The sequence below is a fragment of the Daldinia childiae genome (genome assembly GCF_008694065.1).
Source record: "Daldinia childiae strain JS-1345 chromosome Unknown Scaffold5, whole genome shotgun sequence".
NCBI lineage: Eukaryota > Fungi > Ascomycota > Sordariomycetes > Xylariales > Hypoxylaceae > Daldinia > Daldinia childiae.
This window is the reverse complement of record NW_022984646.1, coordinates 170,472-192,052: the sequence shown is the minus strand read 5'-3', so window position 1 is coordinate 192,052 and position 21,581 is coordinate 170,472. Positions and strand designations below refer to the sequence as shown.

General features: G+C 45.9%; 5 protein-coding genes across 5 annotated transcripts; 4 read left to right on the top strand and 1 right to left on the bottom strand.

The window, feature by feature from the left end:
- Positions 1-4,668, top strand: GL218_05220 (uncharacterized protein; the record flags this gene model as incomplete). Its single annotated transcript, XM_033581868.1, has 1 exon — positions 1-4,668. The coding sequence occupies one exon, from the start codon at positions 1-3 to the stop codon at positions 4,666-4,668; it is 4,668 nt and encodes a 1,555-aa protein (XP_033434518.1).
- A 574-nt stretch (positions 4,669-5,242) lies between these two features.
- Positions 5,243-5,665, bottom strand: GL218_05219 (NADH dehydrogenase [ubiquinone] 1 beta subcomplex subunit 7; the record flags this gene model as incomplete). Its single annotated transcript, XM_033581867.1, has 3 exons — positions 5,243-5,347; positions 5,434-5,558; positions 5,629-5,665. 3 exons carry the CDS (start codon positions 5,663-5,665, stop codon positions 5,243-5,245), a joined length of 267 nt encoding a protein of 88 aa, XP_033434886.1.
- Positions 5,666-6,320: 655 nt separating this feature from the next.
- On the top strand, positions 6,321-8,195 carry GL218_05218 (putative serine protease K12H4.7; the record flags this gene model as incomplete). Its single annotated transcript, XM_033581866.1, has 5 exons — positions 6,321-7,144; positions 7,203-7,274; positions 7,342-7,472; positions 7,520-7,685; positions 7,742-8,195. 5 exons carry the CDS (start codon positions 6,321-6,323, stop codon positions 8,193-8,195), a joined length of 1,647 nt encoding a protein of 548 aa, XP_033434885.1.
- A 2,666-nt stretch (positions 8,196-10,861) lies between these two features.
- GL218_05217 (2,2-dialkylglycine decarboxylase) lies at positions 10,862-12,392 on the top strand (the record flags this gene model as incomplete). The annotated part of the gene is made up of 3 exons (XM_033581865.1): positions 10,862-11,278; positions 11,340-11,921; positions 11,985-12,392. 3 exons carry the CDS (start codon positions 10,862-10,864, stop codon positions 12,390-12,392), a joined length of 1,407 nt encoding a protein of 468 aa, XP_033434888.1.
- A 1,021-nt stretch (positions 12,393-13,413) lies between these two features.
- Positions 13,414-14,142, top strand: GL218_05216 (uncharacterized protein; the record flags this gene model as incomplete). Its single annotated transcript, XM_033581864.1, has 2 exons — positions 13,414-13,640; positions 13,701-14,142. The coding sequence occupies 2 exons, from the start codon at positions 13,414-13,416 to the stop codon at positions 14,140-14,142; spliced, it is 669 nt and encodes a 222-aa protein (XP_033434887.1).
- Positions 14,143-21,581: the final 7,439 nt, after the last annotated feature.

Below are 21,581 nucleotides of genomic sequence, written 5' to 3'. Positions count from 1 at the left end.
ATGGCTGAGAAAGACATGCGCCTACGCTTGGTGGTGCGTAGGGATGGCCTTCCGGAAGAACGACTCATGTGGAATGTGTCTCTCGAAGGCAATCCGACTATTTCAAAACTTATCGAGAAGGTTAACGAGACCTTTCCATTAGAGATCGGCCAGAAAGGGTTAGAAGACTACGTCGTCGAACTGCGCGATCAAGACGGTACAAGTTTCGAATGCCTCCATTTTCAACCTGTGCGGACCGTCCTTAAACCTGATGATCGAGTCTTTATTCGAGCCCTCGATCGGGACGACAACAGGCGTCGTCGAATCAGCGGTCGACATCAGATCTCTTCCGACGGCAGACACCTCGTTGATGGTATCCCTTTCGGGCGTCGCCTCCTGAGAGTCCCGACCGGCCGACCTCCAATCGAACCTCCGCAGAAGCGCCGTAGACTCTTATACCCTCACGAGAGCCTAGATGATAGCCTAGACGACGACGAGGATACACCTATGTTACTTCTCACTAATAGCGAGCGCCCGGCGGTCAAATCAGCCTTCCCGAGCGTCAAATTTAACCCGAAGTTCGATTTTATCGATGCCGAAACAGAAGATGGCGACTTCGACAATGAAGCAGAGGCAGATGAAGACAGTGACGGTTCTGAATCGGATGATTATGATCAGCAGAACTCAGAAATGTCGAACGACGAAGATGATCTTGAGCAGGAACTCCAAGATTTGGCAGAAGATAATGCTATTGTGGAAGATAAGGAGCCTTCAGATGCGCGGGATTCAACTAAGGAAGATCACAATAAGGTATCAGCATTACAAGCTGCGTTCCCCTCGGCGCCAGTAAGCATCTGCGAGAGGATTTTAGCAACTTCCGGCGATGATCTTAAATCGGCATACGATATTCTAGCTAGTGGTTTCGTACCGCAGCTGCCAGAATCCGCATTACTAGTAGGGTCAATGTCTATGAAAACAACATCAAAGCCAAAATCACGAAAATCGCGAAAAGATGGCCCAACAAAAGATATTCCTACTACGTACCCAGAAGAGGAGATTGTCGACGACATCGCCCACGATGACGAGGATATGTCCGATGAAAATGACGAAGACGAAGAGCAAGTATCTGCTTTTGTACGACAGTTTGATCACCGAGGCCTTCCACCTGGATCAATTACTTCTGGCAGGGGGTTAACGCAGATGGCTGCAATATCTAGCTCGTTTAATAGTAATAAGGCGAGCGGCGAGAGTGAAACTACGTCCGCAACGTTAAACGGCCATAAAACTAGCCCTGAAAAGACAGTTGAGGGCGACGATACGTCGAGTTGCATTACAAGTTCCAGCTCGGAGAGTGAAGATTCTGAAATCTTAAGTGATAGTGATTCCGAAGATGATGGCTCTGACAATAACGACGACGAAGATATGTCATCAAATGATAGCGACCATAGCAGCAATGAAAGCGACAATAGCGATGATGAAGATGACGATGACGATGACGATGACGATAGTAATATACGTCCGGCAGATAGCTCTCCTAAGAGTTCCTGTGATGATATGTCAAGCGATTTGGACAATGAAAGTGATGATAGCGACGATGGTCCAGAAGAAATCTCCCTGAAGCGTCAGTCATCCAATAGTCAAAAGCTCGGCCGAAAAAGAGGTCTCGGCCATGATAACAACCTAAATCAAATCGGAAGTGGTAACGAGACTTCTGACAGCAGTGACATATCCTCGGATGAAAGTTCTGATGGAGAATCTAACGGAGCTGAATCAAAATCTGGGTCAGGAAGCGAAGAAGAGACTTCCAATAACACCGATACAGCTAGAGCATACGTCCAAACTTCGTTCACTGGAAGCGGGCAAACTAAGCCTTCACAACAACCACCAAATACGGTTCCTCAGGTTCAGCTAGTGCCCCCCGGAGCTGGTAACGAGAGGACGAAAAAGCGAAATGCCCGCCGAAGAGCCGCGAATAAGGCAAAAAAGGTAGCGCAGCAGGGTACGATTATGGATGCGACGTCTACAGGCGAGGAGACTGGGTTGTCTGTTATAGACGAAAAGGCTCTCTTTGAAGCTAAGCGGCAGGAGCTGCTAAATGCAATCGCTAGTGGCGGAATAGAAATTGGTCCTCCTACTCGATTCAACGAGTCATCGAGAACGTCCACGTCAACAAAACGGAAGCTTGACGAACACAACGAACCTAACCTTCAGGTTATTCAGCCGGACACATCGTCGATGACACCTGTAGACGAAGACGCAGATACATCAGCTTCTGTTCAAAAGAAGCTTCGTGTAGATATAGGTGCCAGTCGGAGACTCCTTCTTGGTGCATTGGGTCTTCGTAACCCCAAAACAAAAGAAGATGAGGATAAATTACGGGAAAATTTAATGAAGGATATTCGACCGCTCGATAACCCAAGACTCGGCCCGGGAAAGGATAATACGCGCCAAACAAATGAAGACGTCTCGGCGGTGGAGGATGATCTTGGGTGCTGGAAAGACAAAATCATATATCGAGCCGTAGAGTGCTGCTACGAAGGGGTACAGCTCAGCGAACCCCCATTTCCATTCGTTCAGCGCTGGGATCCTCAACAGCAAAGCTCATGGTCGCAGAAGAAGAATAAGCGTGGTGGCCAAAGTAAACGAGCACAGCGAAACCAAAGACAATTCTACCAAGATAACCGCTCAAGCAAGAAGCGAAAGCACGAAGAATCTGACATGTGGAACGAAGAAGGGTACGATGACACATTCAACGGTATGGACGATTACACCAATGATGCCGACGTCGAACTCAACTATGATGATACTGAGGCATACCAACCCCGCGAGGCCAACAAACCTATAAATGATGCGAGCCAGTTTACAGACATGGATGATCTTCCATCCTTGCCATCGGATTTATCGGCGCTTCCCGCTCTACGTCCTGGGGAAGTTCAAGTTGGAATGGTGATAACCTGGCAGCAGTGGTCATGCTCGTCGGCGACCAGCTGGCAGCCGCAGCTTTCTAACGTGACGGGTGTAGTGGTCAGAATCGATGACGACGCTACCGGCTTGGAGGTCTGTCTTGCTAAGAGGGATCGATATCTTGATCGAAACCAGAAGAAATACGACGAGAATACTGGCCAGCGGATATATGACAAATTCGAAGCGCCAGATCTCAATGACGACGACGACGACGAAGATGAAGGAGAGGACGAAGGATTTCGGACTATCGGTTTTGCCGAAATGCAGCAGCCTAAAATTCTTCAACAGCCTCTTTCCATCATGGCGCCTAATGAGAACCCTAGTGTAGCTAACTCCCTCCCTGAAGCTAGCTCAAATACAAGGAATGAACCGTTAGCCGTCGCCAAAGACGTAAAAGTCGACGTACACTCAGAACGAGAACGGTCTAGCACAAAAGAATCAATCGAAGAAAATACGTCCGGCGTTACTTGCGTCGAAATTTCTACATCGGGTCAGGTACAACAACACGACAGCACATCATCGCCTAATCCTTCGCAGGTCAATAGCCCTTCCCAACAGTTACACGAGAGTGCCAACCAATCCGTAAGTATACATGTTAATCAACTACCAGTTCAGGATATTTCCAACCGCGACACCGATTCGGATGGTCCATCCACCAGGCTAGACGTCGAGGTTCCAGAATCGGAACTTCCTAGTATTAGACAGTCATCGGCCCCTCTATTTGATAGTCACGAAGATGAAGTTGTTGCCGGGACACCAAAAGTCGTGAGGTCTAAAGCTATTATCCCCCCCTCGTCAGTGAGTAGTGCTCGCAGTGGACGGCAGCTGGATTATACCCTACACATGGAAGTTACAGAGCCGGATTCTCTTAAAATCACAGATGATGGCATCTCCACTGCTCTAGATACCGAATACCAACAAGACCTAGAATCAGATGAGGATGTTTCAACCCCTACACCTACGCCCTTTCTCCAAGAAGAGTCGGCCGCCGGGCAAGAGACAACGCCGCAAAAATCAGAATTACGATTGTCAGCAGAACCCTCAACTCCTAGTTCATTGTCCTCAATCAATACCATATGGTGCACAGCGCTCACTTCACGAAATACACAAAGCCCATCCAAGTCTCAGTCTCAGTCCCAGTCTCTACCCTTCAATGGATCGCAAAAGACCCGAGCGCAAAAGGATCAAGACTACGAAGAAGAAATGCAGAAGTTAGATAACACGTCGGATTATCAAACAAGCTCCTCAAGAGTTCCGGATAGCTTAGAGCAGAGCAGCCAAAGGAGAGGTCTCGACGGTGTTGCGGAGGATGGCCTTGTTAAAGTGCCTTCAAGGTCTCCACCAATCAAAACCTCTCCTCCACCGATAAAGAAACGAAAACTTCCCAAAGAGTCATCTCAATTTACACTTCCTCCTGGAACGCAGGTAGTCGAATTGTCTTCGGATTCAGAACCTGTCTATACCGAGAATTACGCTGACGACGAGGTTGATCGGACTTATTCTCCTGATCCGGACAGTTTACCGAGGGGTAATGGATGGGTACATAAGAGGATTGATAACAAAAACGGCAACGCGAGAAGTGTGACAGCGCCTATCAGACCTCAACCTCCAAAAAGGAGGAAATTTATCTCCTCGTCGCAGGGACCTCTGTCGACTTCTCCCGCAGCATCAGTCTCCACCTTTAGTCCGATTAAACCTCGGAGAAAGACAAGCTCAAGATTCTAGTTGGTTTTGTTTAGGCACGAGGTTGGTTTAATGGATGATAATAGGTTAGGTAGCTAAGAAATAGTCTACCAGTGTCATATTCCACACTCTTCCATAAGATTAGTTGCTTCAGTTCAATTAATAGCTAGAGCAAATAAAATGAAATAACACGACAACCGAAAATGAACGATTCTGCTCATAGTGAAGATCGAAGTCTTGAGCAAGATTCATAATTAGAAGCAGTAGAGAATATCCAGTCTAGGTAAGCAAAGATATCAAATAGGATAATTTCTACAAAGGTGGGCGACAACCCTTGTCTTAAGATTAACACCAAGGAAACGTGCATATTATACAGATAGATATACTATTTATGTAATCGCGCAGAAACGCAACTCCAACATTATAGGGTAACTATATCAAACATTTAGTATCATTCTTAAGTAACGAGCGAAACGCAGAGAGTCCGGAACGCAAGTTAAAAGTAGTTGCCCTTCGGCAAGTGACGAATAATACCTCTTACAACTAGTAGAGGGGTTTTAGGATATGTACAAGTCGATTTATTCCCTTTCTACCTACATGGAAATGCAGGCCGGTTTCAATTGCTTCGTGCCCCGCCCTTGGCCTCCCTCAGCTCGTCCATCCTCGCTACACGCTTCTTGAACTCAGCATACTGGCATTTCTCGTAGCTATGTCGCTCGTCCTGTTTAGTAAAAAATAACGAGTATGTTGTTTGCCTAGCCGGATACTAACTGGAGCATACATGGGAAATAAAGAAACACCACGTACGCTACATTTCCACGGGAGGTAGTATGTGTCGACACGACATCTGTTGAGGGGAATGAGGAGGTTCGCGCAGCTATCTCGGTAGGCTAGGGGAAGTTTGGCGTCTCGCATTTCCTCTCGTGTAGCTTCTGTAGGTTCCGGTCAGCAGTTGTAGTTGTAGTTGTAGTCGCAAATGCGAAAATGGAATAGAATGCATACTTGGAGGAGCCTCGGACGAGCCACTCAGGAGACCCATCTTGAAAATATATCAAACGCGCAGATAGTCAATTAGTTAAATAGAATGTCGCAACGTAAGTCGGGCTAGTAGCTTCAAAGTAGTCCGGATCCGAGGTTGGAATTAGATGAGTGGAATCTAATCCGAGAGGTAGATTTGATTAACGATTGATGATGGATGATATGGAAGCTAAAACCTCTATTGTGGCTTGAGCTTCCCGCATGTGGCTGATCTTATATAATGCAAGCCCGTATGTACACTACCTAATCAATCCCGCCAATCGGATCTAGCTACCTGAATCACTTCCACCATATTAATGCTTCCATACATTGCACAATCTTCACTCTAAATCCTGCATCATATTGTATCATGTAGACAATTACGGATGATTCTGTCTCATTTCCTTCCCTATAATAAATGATGAACTATATTATTATTAATAACCTTACCTATCATTCGAAGGCTATGTCTTGCAGTCTCTATCTCATCAAATCCCACCCTCGTAGGTCGAGGCGTTTATCTATTGTCTATAAGTAATCTATAAGTAAATAATAATAAATATCTGTCTCACCCACCACAATGGCCATCCCAAGTCGCAAGCCTTTCCATATCTTCTTTTTGCCGTCGGGGTTCCCTTCTTCCTCTCCTTTTGGTCAGTATTATTGTCGCTGTCGCCATGAGATGTTTTATCATTCAATATTTCTTCTCCGTCATCTGTCTGCCGGTTGTGTTCGGCTTAACGCCTCCTATTCCTTATCCTCCATCGGAAGATGTTAGTGAAGATATTTTAGCCGCGCTCGCTGATCCCGGGCAGTCTGCCACAGGCATTACCTATTTTGAGCAATACATCGATCACAACAATCCAGACTTCGGAGTCTTTAACCAGACCTATTGGTATAATGCCACCTTCTGGAAAGGCCCGGGGTCACCCGTCATCTTATTTACCCCTGGCGAGGTCGCTGCTACGGGCTATGTGTCGTACATGACTGACCAAGCCCTCACCGGTCTAATCGCCAAAGAAGTTGGTGGTGCAGTTATCTTAGTTGAGCATCGATACTGGGGCAACAGCACGCCGTACGAAATCCAAACAACGAAGAACCTTCAGTTCTTGAACTTGGACCAATCTGTCGCCGACTTTGTTAATTTTGCCCAAACCGTTAAGCTACCGTTCGACGCAGATGGCACATCGAACGCATCCAATGCCCCTTGGATCTGGAGTGGCGGTTCCTACTCGGGTGCCTTAGGTGCCTGGATCGAAAGTCTTGCACCCGGGACTTTTTGGGCGACGCATTCCAGTAGTGGTCCCGTTGAGGCGATTTTCGATTACTGGCAATATTTCTACCCTATCCAACAAGGCATGCCCAAAAACTGCTCAGAAGATTACGCCGCCATTATTGATCATGTTGACAAGATCTTTACCAACGGATCTCAAGAAGATACTGCCAGCTTAAAGCAGCTATTCGAGCTCCAAGATATCGTACATCTCGATGATGTAGCTGCGTATGTATTCTCGCGATCCTCCTCTATCAAGTACAAGTTGCTCTAACCCTCTTTTCAGGGCAATATCATCTCCAATCTGGGCTTGGCAGAGTATTCAATTCACCTCTGGTTATTCTCAATTCTACCAGATGTAAGTCATTCATATGGGGAACAACTCCATAGCTGCAAATTCAGAAAAGCTTACGCAACCTATATAGGTGTGATGCCATTGAGGGGTTTTCCCCAAACTCAACCATTCCACTTAACAGTAGTAGTCCTCGTGGGGTCGGCCTTGAAATTGCTTTACCTAACTTTGCTGAGTGGTTCAAAGCTCATTACCTGCCAGGGTGTAAGTTTGCAAATTTTATCACTCTCCATCGCAATCTAACAAAGTAGATTGTGCCTCCTACGGTTATGATGAGTGGAAGCATGACTATAACACCGCATGCTTCGACACATACAATTCCTCTAGCCCAATGTTCACGGACCAAACCAAAGCGAATGGGTTCGGTCGTACTTGGGTATGGATGACTTGTAACGACCCCTTTTTCTACTACCAAACGTAAGAACCTCCTCTCGATCATTAGCCAATCCCCATCACCTAACGCTCAAAATCAGCGGCGCACCGGTAAACCGCTCTACTGTATTCTCACGTCTCGCCAACGCAGACTACTGGCAACGTCAATGTGGGCTATTTTTTCCGGACGAGGGAGAGTTCACCTATGGGAGCGCATTGGGTAAGACAGCGTCAGACATCAATGCCCATACCAAAGGCTGGCAGTTGCCTGAATACTTGGACGCCGAGTCCCGGCTCCTATGGGTGAACGGCGAGTTTGATCCATGGAGGTCAGCCTCAGTCGCCAGTGATTTTAGGCCTAGAGGCCCCTTAGCTTCCACGACAAATGTTCCCAGTATTCTAATCCCCGGTTCGCGTCACTGTAACGACCTCCGTGTCCAAAATGCGGTAAACCCAGATATTAAGAAAACCCAAGCAGACGTTGTGTCTCAAATTGCAAAGTGGACTAATGACTTTTACATGACAAAGAGAGAGCACACCGTTACTACATCATAATTTGGCTGACGTGGTGTTCTATCTTTGCTCTCAGAAAATAACGAAAGGGTTATAACTAGAAGTTTAGGATTAAATAACTAATATACATCTTGCTTAAGCAATATATTACGACGTGGTATACTATGAGAAGTATCGCCTTTCAAGCATCCAATATCAACTCTTGAATCATATTATCAATATTGTTGTCGCTTTCATTTCTGGCGTTCATATTGTGCGATCTGTACCAAGCCTCGTCCCGCTCGTTCATCATGTCCACAATTGGATCTATCAAATCTTCTAGTGTCGGCCTGTCGGTAGGATTGATTGCGGTGCAAGATATTAATTAAATGGCGTAACTGGGGATCTAGAGTATTGTTTGGGTCTTCATCTGGAATCATAAATTTTCGCTGCCCAGGAATCCCGGGGCACCCGCCTCCTGGAGAATACTGTTCCGCCTGCGGATCTTGGCATAAGGCCGAGTGAACTTTGGCGGTCAAGTGTTGCCAGCCCGGACATGAGCTAGAACTTAATTAGGTTATCTTCGCGGAAATAAATGGTGAACTAGAAAAAAGGGAATGGGAAATACGAAGATCAAAAAAACTCACCACTCCGATATCAAAAAGGTTATCAGGCGGTCCCTTGTTCAAAAAATTCCTATACGTTAGGTACCCAGGTTAGTTTTTACTTAATGCTTAGACAATTCTAAGTGACTTACCTGTCGTGACCCGGATATTCTTTCGCAAGTCCAAAGTCGATCGATAATCAGTCAAGGTGTGTTCATCATCATCATCATCATCCGGTTCGAAAAAAACATGACTAGATGTTGGTCAGCTATCTAGAGTTCAAGGGTTTTCTAGGCGGGATATACCGTTCTCGTCATGCAAATCGTCGTGCACTATTCTCCTAGCTGGCCCTGGTCTGATAAATTCCAATTGCTGCCCGCCGTCATCCCCAGGCCCGGGCGGTGGCCATGCCATGGCGATTGCTATACGGACGACTGCGACGCCAATTATTAGCCTCTAGATCGACGCAATAACCGCATATTACTATCTTAGATCGCTAAGACTTACAGCACAAGAAGAACCTCCATAACATCCTATTCGGGAGCTGTCGACCTCTCGCATAAGCTCTATCGGTAAACGAGCCAACCGTTCCACTGAAGAAAATGTCATCTAAGATGCAAAATTTTGGCAAGGAAATTCGAGGGCATGGAATTGACATAATGCTGTCCTGAACAACTTCAACTACTTACTTTTCTAGCCACTCGAGTATATCCACCCCCCCGGTCTGAGTCCGTGGGGCTCGACGCCTCAAATTGTCGAGTAAGAGGGTCATTTGGTGGTTGTATGAGTTTGACGATGTGTTTAGCCCATTGTAAGATCTAGAAGCGTGTGAGTTTGGTTTCCGCAAGCTTTTAGATTCCAACGAACCGAAAGATACATGCTCTCATGTGTGAGACCGCCAGCTCCACCAGCTCCGCCACCTCCGCTATCTCCGCTACCTCCTTCACCAGATTCCCCGCCTTCACGATCCGCCTTCAGACAAAGGCGATATGACGTGCCTTTCCCCCCGCTGGGAGTCCTCGGCGTATGTATGAGTCGGTATGCTATGCCATAAGCTCCTTTCCCGACAGTCTTTTCAAATTTAAATTGTCTCGGCTTTTCACTCTCAAAATATGTTTGCAAAAGGTCCGTCAAGTCCGTGATGCCGAACCAATTGATACAAGTTAGCCTTTCCTATTACAAAATACCGTATAACTACCTAATGTATAGACCAAAAGCCAAAAGCAAACTCGGTGCGAAGATCGAGGAACAAAATACGAAATACGTACTCAAATTTAAGGTCAGACATCCTCTCTTCGCTTCTCGAGTATTGTTAACTAACGATTAGACCTAAATATGCTAATTAAGTACCAGTACTGATGGTAAACTACCTACAATGTAGTTTGTGGATTGACGACGATTCCCTTATCATATGATTAATCAATAAAGAATTTTTTAATAAGTGTTGTGCAATCGTTTTCGTATAGTAGGCCGAAAAGGCCCTTTGTGGTATTTGACGGAAATGGAAGGTTTTGTCATATAAGAGATGCGTTAGATACTCATAGAGGCTCAAACGAGATTATTTTGATGTGATATCTAGCGATCTCATAGGTACAAGTTATTTCACTTGCAATGTAGGATCAAGGCTCTAAACGTGTGATTATTTCGAAATATAAAATGGGTAATTATTAAAAATAAACAAATCTAAAACTTAAAATACTACTTTGAAGCAAATAACATGCCTTCAATTAAGTCACTGCCGTTTCATGTAGTTACCTAATGTAAAGGGTATTCTATTAATAACTACTACATATGGTAAATAATGAAGAATATTTGTAAAAAAATTGGCTTTTGTCTAGGAGACTGCTTGATATTAACCTCCTCGTCGTTGAGTGCGTCCCCTAGTATTCACCCTGCTGGTTCTCCGCGGGTCCGGTAGCTAGTCCGCGGGAAACTCCCCGGATAACCCACTCGCCTCCTCAGCAACTAGGTTTATTTATAAAGTAGGCCGCTTCAATAATCACCATAGGGGGAAATTTTGGAAAGCTACCTTTTATTTTATTTTTTTCTCCTCTGGTGACTTGAGATAGTATATCCGCATACGCTTAGAGGGGTTACTACCTTTTCTGAACGAAACAGATAACTATGGTATCGGGGACGGGACAAAGTGAACTCGCTGACAAGAGCACCGGCACTATGACACAATCCTATGACATAGTACCAAGGCTCTACAGAAACGAAGATCAAGAAGTGCTTCAGAAGAAAGCATCGCAATATCTATTCAATTATGGAACTAAGTTCATGAAAGATGTCATATGCGGTGCCAAGGGCCTCTACGTATATACGGCAGCAGGCCACAAAGTCCTTGACTGGACATCTGGACAGATGTCTTGCTTGTTGGGCCATGGACATCCCGAGATTGTGAAGACAATAGTCGACCACGCGGAAAATCTTGACCATCTCTTTTCGGGGATGGTTTCGCCCCCTGTTATAACCTTAGGCGAGAGACTCTGTTCGTTACTTCCACCGGGCCTAGACAAGGCTTTCTTCCTATCCACCGGAGTAAGCACTGATGTTAATGATAAGCTACTCATATGAAGCCAATACTAATCTTGTATCCTAGGGTGAGTCCAACGAAGCGGCAATCAAGCTGGCCAAAGTTTATACCGGTAAATTTGAAATTGTAGCCGTGAATGGCTCATGGCATGGAGTGACTGCTCAAGCTCTTAGTGTCCAGTATCATTACGGAAGAAAAGGTCAAGGGCCTCTCATGCCTGGAATGCATATGCTACCAGCTCCTAACGCATATCGATCCATATTTCGCCATCCAGACGGATCGTACGATTGGGAGACCGAGCTCGACTATGGCTGGAATTTAATCGATCAAGCTTCCTGCGGGTCACTCGCTGCTGTCATAGTAGAGTGCATCCAGTCCTCCGCGGGCATACATGTCCTCCCTGCGGGATATCTGAAGGCTCTAAAGAACCATTGCGAGAGGAGGGGTATGCTCTTAATCGTCGACGAAGCACAAACTGGCGTCGGGCGCTGCGGCGATATGATGGCTATCCTTCACGAAGACGTAGTCCCGGATATATTGACGCTGAGCAAAACTCTTGGAAACGGTCTTCCGCTAAGTGCCGTCGTGACCAGCTCGGAGATAGAGAAAGTGTGTATCGAGAGAGATTACTGCTTCTATACAACCCACGTAAGTTAAGTGCCTGAATTTACCTTGTATGTTTAAATTGGCTGTTTCTTATGTTCCCGGCAGGTGAATGATCCCCTACCTGCCGCGGTAGGTAACAAAGTCTTGGAAGTCGTACTGCGTGATAATTTGGTCGAGAATTCTAGGGCCATCGGAAAGATTCTACATGAAGGTCTCGGGGTATTGAAAGAGCGGTACGGGTGCATTGGAGATGTGCGTGGAAGGGGATTAATGGCTGGTGTTGAGATCGTGGCCGATCGAGTGACGAGGGCACCAGCGCTGGAGTTATCAAGATCTATAGCGGACAAGGCATACGATCTCGGTGTTTGGGCCAATCTAAGCAGCCATGGGAGCTTCAGTGGAATTTTTAGAATAGCCCCACCGATCACCATCACAAGAGAGCAGATACAGGAAGGCCTTCAGTTGCTAGAACAGGCATTTGCTGCTACACCGGGCACTATGCCTTTATATTAGCAAGTAGTATGATATTTCCTTGTTAAAAGGACATAGGTATAATCCATCTACACTTTGTAAGCTTGCCTTACTTAATAACTGTCTAGGATAGAGTCTTAATCTGTATAGGTATATGCCTTACACATAGTTAGGTCTAATGTATAGATATCTACACGATTTCTTTTTGAGAGATAGAGATCTAAAATCTTACTACTTCCTTACCTCGATTCGATTCCGAGGGGAGTAGCGTTTGCCGCGGGAAATTCATATATCAGCACAATAAGTCTCCACAAGTAGGAAGCTCTGCTGATGAAAGCTGCATAAAGTATTGGTTCAGTAGATCCACATTTGGAGAAATAGACATCTACGAGTTGGGTTCATGCGATGCATCATGTCTACTTATTTCTCATCGATCTGAGCTATTAGCCATTGCAGTTCAAGTTTAAGCTTTGGGTCTCTCACATCTCGGGAGTAGCCAAAATCTTCCCCCCCTCCCGCCCCCTTTTTTTTTAATATTTCCCGGCCTAATAACACCGGATTTAAAAACAATATACCTCAGTTACTATTTTCCGCGGCCAAATACATGCTCCACATGCAGTCGCAGAGTCCACGGGAAAGGCCCTACCGATCTCATCTACGCCCGGCTTGTCTTCCCTGTCGGAAAAGGAAGTCCCGCTGTAAGATCGAGGCCCATTCAGCATCATGCTTAATGTGTCAGGTCCATGGGAGTGTGTGCTCTTTTCCGATCAAGAAGCAGACGAGTTCCACTAAGGGGCACACTAGAGCTCAAAAGACTCGTGTTCGAAGAGACACTGTACAGCCTCAATCCATTCCGGATGTTACTGACTACGACGATGGGGTAAATGAACACTCGACCACTCTTGATAATGAAGCCAACATCACTGTCAATGCCACATGGGCTAATACCGGCATTTCTGGGATTCGTCCCGTTATTTATAACTATCATCATGATACTCAGCCCCAATCAACTCCCTTATCAATTGAAGAAACAGAAAATGAAAATCATATAATAAGCCCTGCAATGACTGGAGATAGTCAAGTACTGGTTGACTACCTATCTACTGCCGCCGGCGACGGTTGCATTACACACCAGGTTCGTCCAAAGGGAACCAATCTTAGCCGACAAGTTGTTTTCACGGTAGTACAAAAGCGCCCCCTAGGACTTACGATGAATGCGAATCCATCACATTCAAAATGTCAAGTCGTTGAGAAGTTACTCGAGCCATGGACACAGCAGTTAATTGACCTGTGAGCACAGTCTTCTTTTCAGGTAAAAATAATTACTGAGTGACTAATTGTGTTCCTAAGTTATTTTCAAAAGGTAAATATCTGCTTCCCCCTTTTAAATGAGGAATCATTCCGAAGGCAATATTCTACTACCAAGGAGCGATTATCCCCAGCCCTTCTTTCTTCTCTCTATGCGCATAGTCTAGTCTACTGGAAATCTGAGCCCCAACTTGCAGAACAAAGGTCTCCGGACGTTCGCTTCATCTGGAACCTTGCCAGCGAAGCTCTACAGTCGGAGCTTTTCCTCTCGCCAGGAATTTCCACTATTACCGCAATATTATTGAATATTGGAGGCCGACCAACAACTGCCATAGTAGGTAATGGTGTCCGACTTGGGAGTGCGGTGTCTCTGGCCTACTCTCTTGGCTTGAATCATAACCCCCTTTCTTGGGACATACCACAGCCCGAGAAAATGCTTCGAATGTATACATGGTGGACAATACTGATTCATGATAAATGGTAAACCCATATATACCTAAAACCGAAAAAGATCGAGTTTAAGCTTATTGACGTGTAGGTTAAGCTTAGCTTGTGGCACACCACCGCATATTCAAAGTTCCTTCTACAACGTTCCCCAGCCGAAGGTTGAGTATCAACTTAACCGAGCAGATTCACAAAGGCAGAATGATGCTATGACTATTTTCATTGCCCTTTCAGAGCTAACCGATGTTCTTGACTACTACCTGCAATATCTCTATCAGGTTAGAAAAGAGGTCAATACGCCAATCGATAGTCTGGAGCTTCGCCTTAACAGATGGGTAGAGAGCTTAAGAGACGATGTCCGCCAGGTCATAACTCGTGGTGTTCTTCTTAACATTCCCGGCGAGCCTAACCTCCGATTAGCATATCTATCCATTAAATTATTAACTCATCGCGTTCGAATGGAGGGTGTCCGATCTGGGGACGAGGTTAACGATGACAGCTTAGCCAACCAACATATAAGTATTCGGAGTACGGCTGAGCACATTGTCTTCTTGGTCCAAGAACTTCAGAAGAGCAATTGCGTGACTTCTGGTTGCCTGTGAGCGCATTTGCTTTTTCATCAACGGTCTCGATCCTCTTGCGCTGTGCGCTTGAAATCGAAAAGTCTCCGAACGAACTCTCAAAAAGTAGCTCTATCAGACTTGCATGGGATTTAATCTCAGCATTGCGTCGTCATAGAGATAATTCAGGTTGGGACCTTGGCGACACATGCTTAGCACAACATGCCGAGGTTGTCGAAAAGCTTGTGACGCCAATCCAATCTGATGGGAATAGCATCAATAGCATAGAGTACGATGATTTCATAATCCCGGACGAGCTTTTTGTTAGTGAGATGTTCAGTGGTTTATAAGGTGTATTCAAGGAGACTACAGCCCGACAATCAGTAGAGTATATACAATACATGGTAATCATCTCATTAATCTTCCAGTATATGTGCTATGAGAAACTAAATTTATATTCCTACATCATTTCGTTCAAGATATGTCCTCTAAGATAACTACAAATTCTACTTACTATTCCTAACACACCCAGATACATTACGGACCTAGGCAAGAAGGATATATGTATTGTCAGGTTCAATTGAAAGGAATAAGACTATGTTCTTAAGATGCTCTATGGGATCTAATGTGTCATAAACTGTGTCCCACTTCAAACCTCCAAAAGGGGACATTACAAACCACAGTTCCTCTCCTATCTGGCTTAAACATGCTAGGGTGACCTATGACAATCTCTTATAGTTGATTCACATCATTTCTTTCCCTTTATGATGGGTGCTTTTCTTTCTTTCAACATGCTGTGCTGACCAGGCCATTACTAGGAGTAGGCCTTATTAGATACTCTTGGGTATTCCTGTAAAACAAATGTGAAAGCAAAAAAAAATAAAAAATAAAAAGCAAATGGTACAGACTGGGGGGGTTACCCCCAAACCTAGAAATGACAATAAAAGCCAATGCTGAGCCTTCCTGCCGTTGACTAGCTGTATAACTTTGCTCGATGCAATGGCATAAATAATAGGAGGGTTCCCGGCCTTTAATCTTTTCTTCCACTCAGTCTCTTTTTCCCGTCCTTAGCTATCCATTTTATGCCGCCAAAAATCGGCAAAGAGGTATCTTGGGGATCCAACCAGATGAATAAGACCACGCCCTAATATGTATGGTATTTTGACCAAGCAGAGATAAAACAAGACCCGTGGGGTTGAGAAGAAATGAAAGCAAAATGAAGGCGGAATAGCTGCAGACAGATGGACCGGCACAAAAAAACGCACACACACTCATGCATACACACATACACACATACACACCATACAAACACCGATCCTGCGCCGCGTACAAAGAATAGTTATTCCAACTCCTAGCGTCTTGAAACAAGCCTCTCCGAGATGAGTTTGCGTAAGTTAGACGAAGAACGTAGCGCCTGCTTTGCCACGCGGATAAGGATTTTGACGAGAAGAAGAAGAAGGGCGGCAATGGGGTCGACCGGGGGGATGTAGCCGAGCCGCCATGCATGTGGTAGGGGGTTACCGAAGACGAGTTCCCAAGTGGGATGCACCCGTACGTGACTTACATCTTCGCGCAACCCACCAGCCCCAGAACACGAAGCGCCATACATCGATCGGGCTTATCTTCTGGATTCTACTCGCCCACTAGGAATAATTATCTAGCATCCGGGCCCTCGGAACTTGGGAGGAGAGTAGCATAGCATAGAGAAAAAGCCAGAACATCGCCGGATTCAACTTGGATTGGAGAAATTCCGGGATTTGTTGTATTGTACTCCCAGTATTTAAAAGGGTCCTAGGGGGGAAAAAAGATGAGGAGGGTGGGAAGAGGCGCCATAAAGGCGTTCGTCCGCCGCAAGGAACACCCGATGCATGCAAGATGAAATGACACGTATTATCGGAGAGGAGGAGGAGGAGGAGGAAAGAGGAGTTATGAGTAGGATGGGGATAGATATTTGAGGGACTGGATAATGAAGTAAGTTGTAAGATATTAAAAGAGTGATGGGACCAAGAGAGAGCTGTCTTCAGGCAGAAAACCCTGGTGCCGTCGACTCGGGTAAACGAAAAGAAGAACCGGATCGCGAGAAAGGTAAATTCGTTAGGCGTCGCCGTGTTCCTAACAGTATGAATTATGTATGGGTGGGATTTCTTTTTTTTTTTTTTCCTTTTCTTTTCTTTTTTTTTGGTCGACCAGAAGAATTCGTACAATACTCGCTGACTGAGCTGGCTGGGACTTATTGGTCCCGCTCCCTACCTCCTCCCCTCCCCTCCCCCCCTGAGCATGTCGCACCGCATACCGCCATCACCCGGCTCTTCAACCAACCGGGGACGCTTAAACATAAGGCCATAGATATTATCCCCCACGGAGGTTTCCCGCAGATCGTCGGTGGCCGTCCATATGCATATGCGAGGGGCCGTTACTGCTGCTACCTCCTCGCTAGACGACGTGGTAGCTCCATCTACTGCACTATCTTGCGAAGAGACATACCCTTGGGATGAAGGGGCGTGGGTATGATGCGAGTCCGGGACATAAACATGGCCGTTGGGGACACAGATCCGCCGCTTGCCCCGCAGCTCGATTGCGAATTGCGCCGAGAACTTTCAAGCTTGTCGCTGTAGATGTAGCTGAAGTTTGTGCTGGTATCATCGGTAGATCGAAGTGACTGGTCACTAGATGTGTATAAGGCATCTGATGCCGGAGTCGTATTTGGTTGGTAAGGAGTCGTATCACTCTGGTTACCTGACCGTTGTGATGGCAGCGTGTTCGGGGCCGAGTACTGAGACTCAAAGCTAGGGTTCAAGTTTCCGTAGCTCACTTCAGACAACGAACTACTCGGAGACGTCTTCGAGCCGGAGTAACTTGTGACCCCATCCGCACGATAGCTTGACGAACTTGTTAGAGTTCGATTAACCTGCGGTAGAAGGCGGTCTGACGGAACTACGCGGTCAGGGGCATTAGGAAGAGAAGCGGCCATTCCGGACAGTGAAAATCCAGTAGGAGATTCGCTGCTTGCGACTGGGCGGTGAGCCAAGCTCCCGAAAGAATACGGAGGACTTTCAGGATCAACGTAAACAGATTTTGCTGGGCCGTATCGCCCATATCCTTGTACCATGTGAGCAGGCTCTTGGCTTATCATCTGGTATGGATAATTAAGGCCGCTATATTCCACACCTTCGTCCGAATATGTGTTCGTCCATCCCGGCACGGTGGAGTAGTGATATTTACTTGCGTAGGGATATTGACTATGGCGGTACGATGCTATAACATCTTCGCCAGGTATTGTGGCGGGATATTGAGGGACTGAGTTGAGATGAGATATAGGTACCCTCGATTGGTTACTGTATGGCCTAGCCGCGTCGAGATTATACCCAAAGTCGTTGCTATCGTGCCTAAGGTGAGTTTCAGTTGAAGAAACCTGGACAATGATCAGAAAAGTTAGAAAAGTTTCTCCATATTCTCTCGTGCTCTCCTTTCTTTTCTTTCTTGATATGATCGGCGGAGCATTACCCGTAAGAAGAGACACGGCTCATGGCCTGCATTCTTGCAATTGGAACATGGGAGCCCGTTCCCGGGGTCGCCACTACATCGGATCTTGCGCTTGCGGCATCGACCGCACTTCATGTGAAGGTTTCTAGTTAGCCATAGCCAAGCAGGATTAAAGATATCTCTCTCTCTCTCTCTTTCTCTCTGTCTGTCTGACTTACTGCTACTACTGCGATCCTCTTTCGAGGCTGTGATGACTCGGAGTCTATTTCGCGATCTGTCATAGTTGATGATCTGACGTCTTGTGTGGATAGATGATAGCGTCTATCCGAGTATGGGCTCGGGTATGGAGGACAAGCACGACTATATCGCCTGCCAGCGTCGCTGGGGGAATAACAAGCTGGAGTGACCATTGTATTTTTTTTATTTTTTTTTTTTGCCACAGCTCGAATTCGCGCGGCGCGGGCGGGTGCGTAGAGACAAGGACGGTGTTCAGTCCGTCCCCGTCCTATCGGAATTGCGTCAACGGAGAGGGGGGCCCTTGTTTTGCTCTGCGACTGCAGGAAAGAGATTGATGAGAGGAACAATGAGTCCTTTCTACAGAGAGAGGAACAGGGGCCAGGCTGTCCGACAGCTGGTTTTCACTAACTTATTTCAGCTCCAGAATCTCAGCGTGATGAGAGGTTCGAGCTTTTGATGGGTCCCTCTCGTCTTGTCAGACTCTGATGTTTCATTAGAGAATTGATCAAACTTGGCAGTTTGCAGAGGCGAGAGGAAACGACTCGTGTAAATCACCACCGAAAAAAACGACAGGAAGGGAAATTGAGAAGCTGCAAGTTTTGTGACTGTTATAATCCCGTACAACTTTCCCAGCAGACATGCCTTAATATTACTGTTTGCAACCGAGTTACGAAGCTCTTCAGGGTAGATATTTGTTGAGTACTTGTCATTCTGCCCCTTGGTTCATAACACACACACATCAGGTGTCACATCGAGATGTCTATCCACAACTATGAGGTCGATTAGTCTAGCTTTGTTACCGAGCTCAAGGGTACAAGTAGAGGGACGGTTAGATGCATGAATACTGCATGATGAGCAAAACTCTAGGTTAGCCATGTGTACTCTAAGTCGAATTGTATTTTCCAACCTAGTTCCAACGTACTTCGTTTCACCCTGAAAAAAAGGGGAGGAAGACCTAGACAAACAGCTGGTACCCCTATTAAGGCCGGTGGGGAGGTTAGGTTAGGTAGAATGACAGACCGATCCTCCCAGGGGGGGCAAGGCCATCTGGAGTTGGGGCTTGGTGAGTGACCAATCTCGATGCAATCTATATAGATGATGTAGCGAACCAGGTGGGCCTCATATACTGAGACCGGCATATTTTATTCGTACTAGACTGGGCTACCCAAAGATGCTTTCTATATTCTTAGCTAGAGGGCCGAGGTCTAGGTACAGGTTCTCTATGAAGAGAGATGTTATTAGTGTGCTTCTGATAGTCTACCTAACCTATGATCTACGTCTCGGCTTCAGTCTCCATCACAAGACGTCATAATAAGCCAATTATAAACAGCTTGATCTATAAAATAATATATTAAAAGCTTTGATATACGATCTATCAATATAGATGATATGTGTAATTTTGACAAGGCCATTCCCATGTCCAAGTAACCTGTCTCCTGCGTGAATTAGAGGGGGCAGCGGATCAGGTAACGAGTAGTTAATCATTAGGTAGGTATTGCGGAAGATCGCCAGAGCAAACACCGTAGAGGTTACTTTCGACCAACGGCTCTCGTCCTACTGAGGACGCAAACGTCGGGTAAGACAATGGGATGACTCTGTTCGCCATAAAGACTGAGGGTGAGTTTTCAGTGCTGCCCAATGTCGAGACACTTAAGAATAAGCGCCTACCTACGTGACGCAGTTATTCGTCACCTATTGCATACGTGTATTGGCACTCTGTGTGACGACACGGTGGAAAGGGGGGAAAGTACCAAAGGAGAGCGAAAATGAGAATGAGGTTCTTTGGCTGGTCTCCCTTCTACCATTTTCGATTCACAGTACTGCAGTCTTCTCCTACTTTAGAATGTTTAGTGGGGTAGATGGCGAGGGTATCAAACGAAAAATGACAGAAAGGTTTTGTTTCTTCCACGCCAACCTAGCCAAGCCTACATGAAGCCACAGCCGCTTCATCCGGTCTAATGAGGCGCAAAGACTATTCCCATAATAGATTCTTCAGATATTAGATATTAGATGTACCTAACTATGAAAGTAAAAAGGGAGCAGGAAATTCGGATAGAGACTCATAGTAATCGACTGTCTATATTTCGTGTTTGCCCATAGTTACCACCGAAGATGAGTTGCAGAGTACATGAAAAGGCTCTCCCACACTTTCTAACCCTAGCACACACAAACGAGAGACTCCCACTAAGCGTTGTAGATCCGGACACTGTCACACGAGCATCTTCCCCCCCCCCTAGTAGTAAGTAGTACCTTAGAGTATTCTCGGTTTTAGCACCGCCTATCCTGTACCCCCGAATTGGCAGAATGCATTGCTCTACCTTGTATTAGTATATGACCTAGATGTAGGTACCTAGCACCTGTACCGTTTCTATGCGAACAGTAGATTTGAGACATCCGAAGGTAGCAGGGAAGTTCAATATTATGAGCATCGGGGATTGAGGAAATATTCTGCAAGAGATTACTCCTGCAGCAAGTGACGATAAGTGCCTCAGTCGATTCCAACGGCTCTGTCGGTGACCTATCATATTTTTTTTGTATGAATCGTTTAGATTAGCAGGGTCTATACTAGATCAATAAGCCTATGAGGCTGGCCAGAGATCCGATTTGACGGCTCCATCCAGTCATCTGTCGCCCGCTTGGTGGGCAAACCACCCGCATGCAGAGAAAAATGATGTCTCGCACAGATTGTTAGATGTATGTATAGTCCAGCTGCATGGTAAGTGAGCAGCACCCCGTACCTACACCTGCGGGATGCGCCATGTAGATTATAGATACGCGATGCTAATCCTTGTTTGGCCAGAATTAAGGTCCTCTCCTCTGGATGTCTCGATCTACAATTAGACCATACTAGAAAATACCATTTCTTCGATTGCGATGAGCTATTCTCAAGAGACGTCTAAAATAAGCTATTGATTATTCTAGTATACCGTTAGCGAGTTAAGTTTTCCTTTTTTTTCGAGTATATAGGGCTGAAAAGAGGTTATTTCCTAAATAAGTATCCACGAGTACTTAATCGGGATATGTTTGAGGGATCATCGCCTCCTTTGTGGCAAGTTGGGATCCCTAGTTTAAAGCGGTATCGTTAACGCAGCACCTGTTCGTGCAAGATCCCGCGCACTTTTGTGACTTTTGGACAATGTACCATTTTGGAATTGAAAACGTGGCGGAGCGCGACGAAAAATTAAATTAATTAATTAAA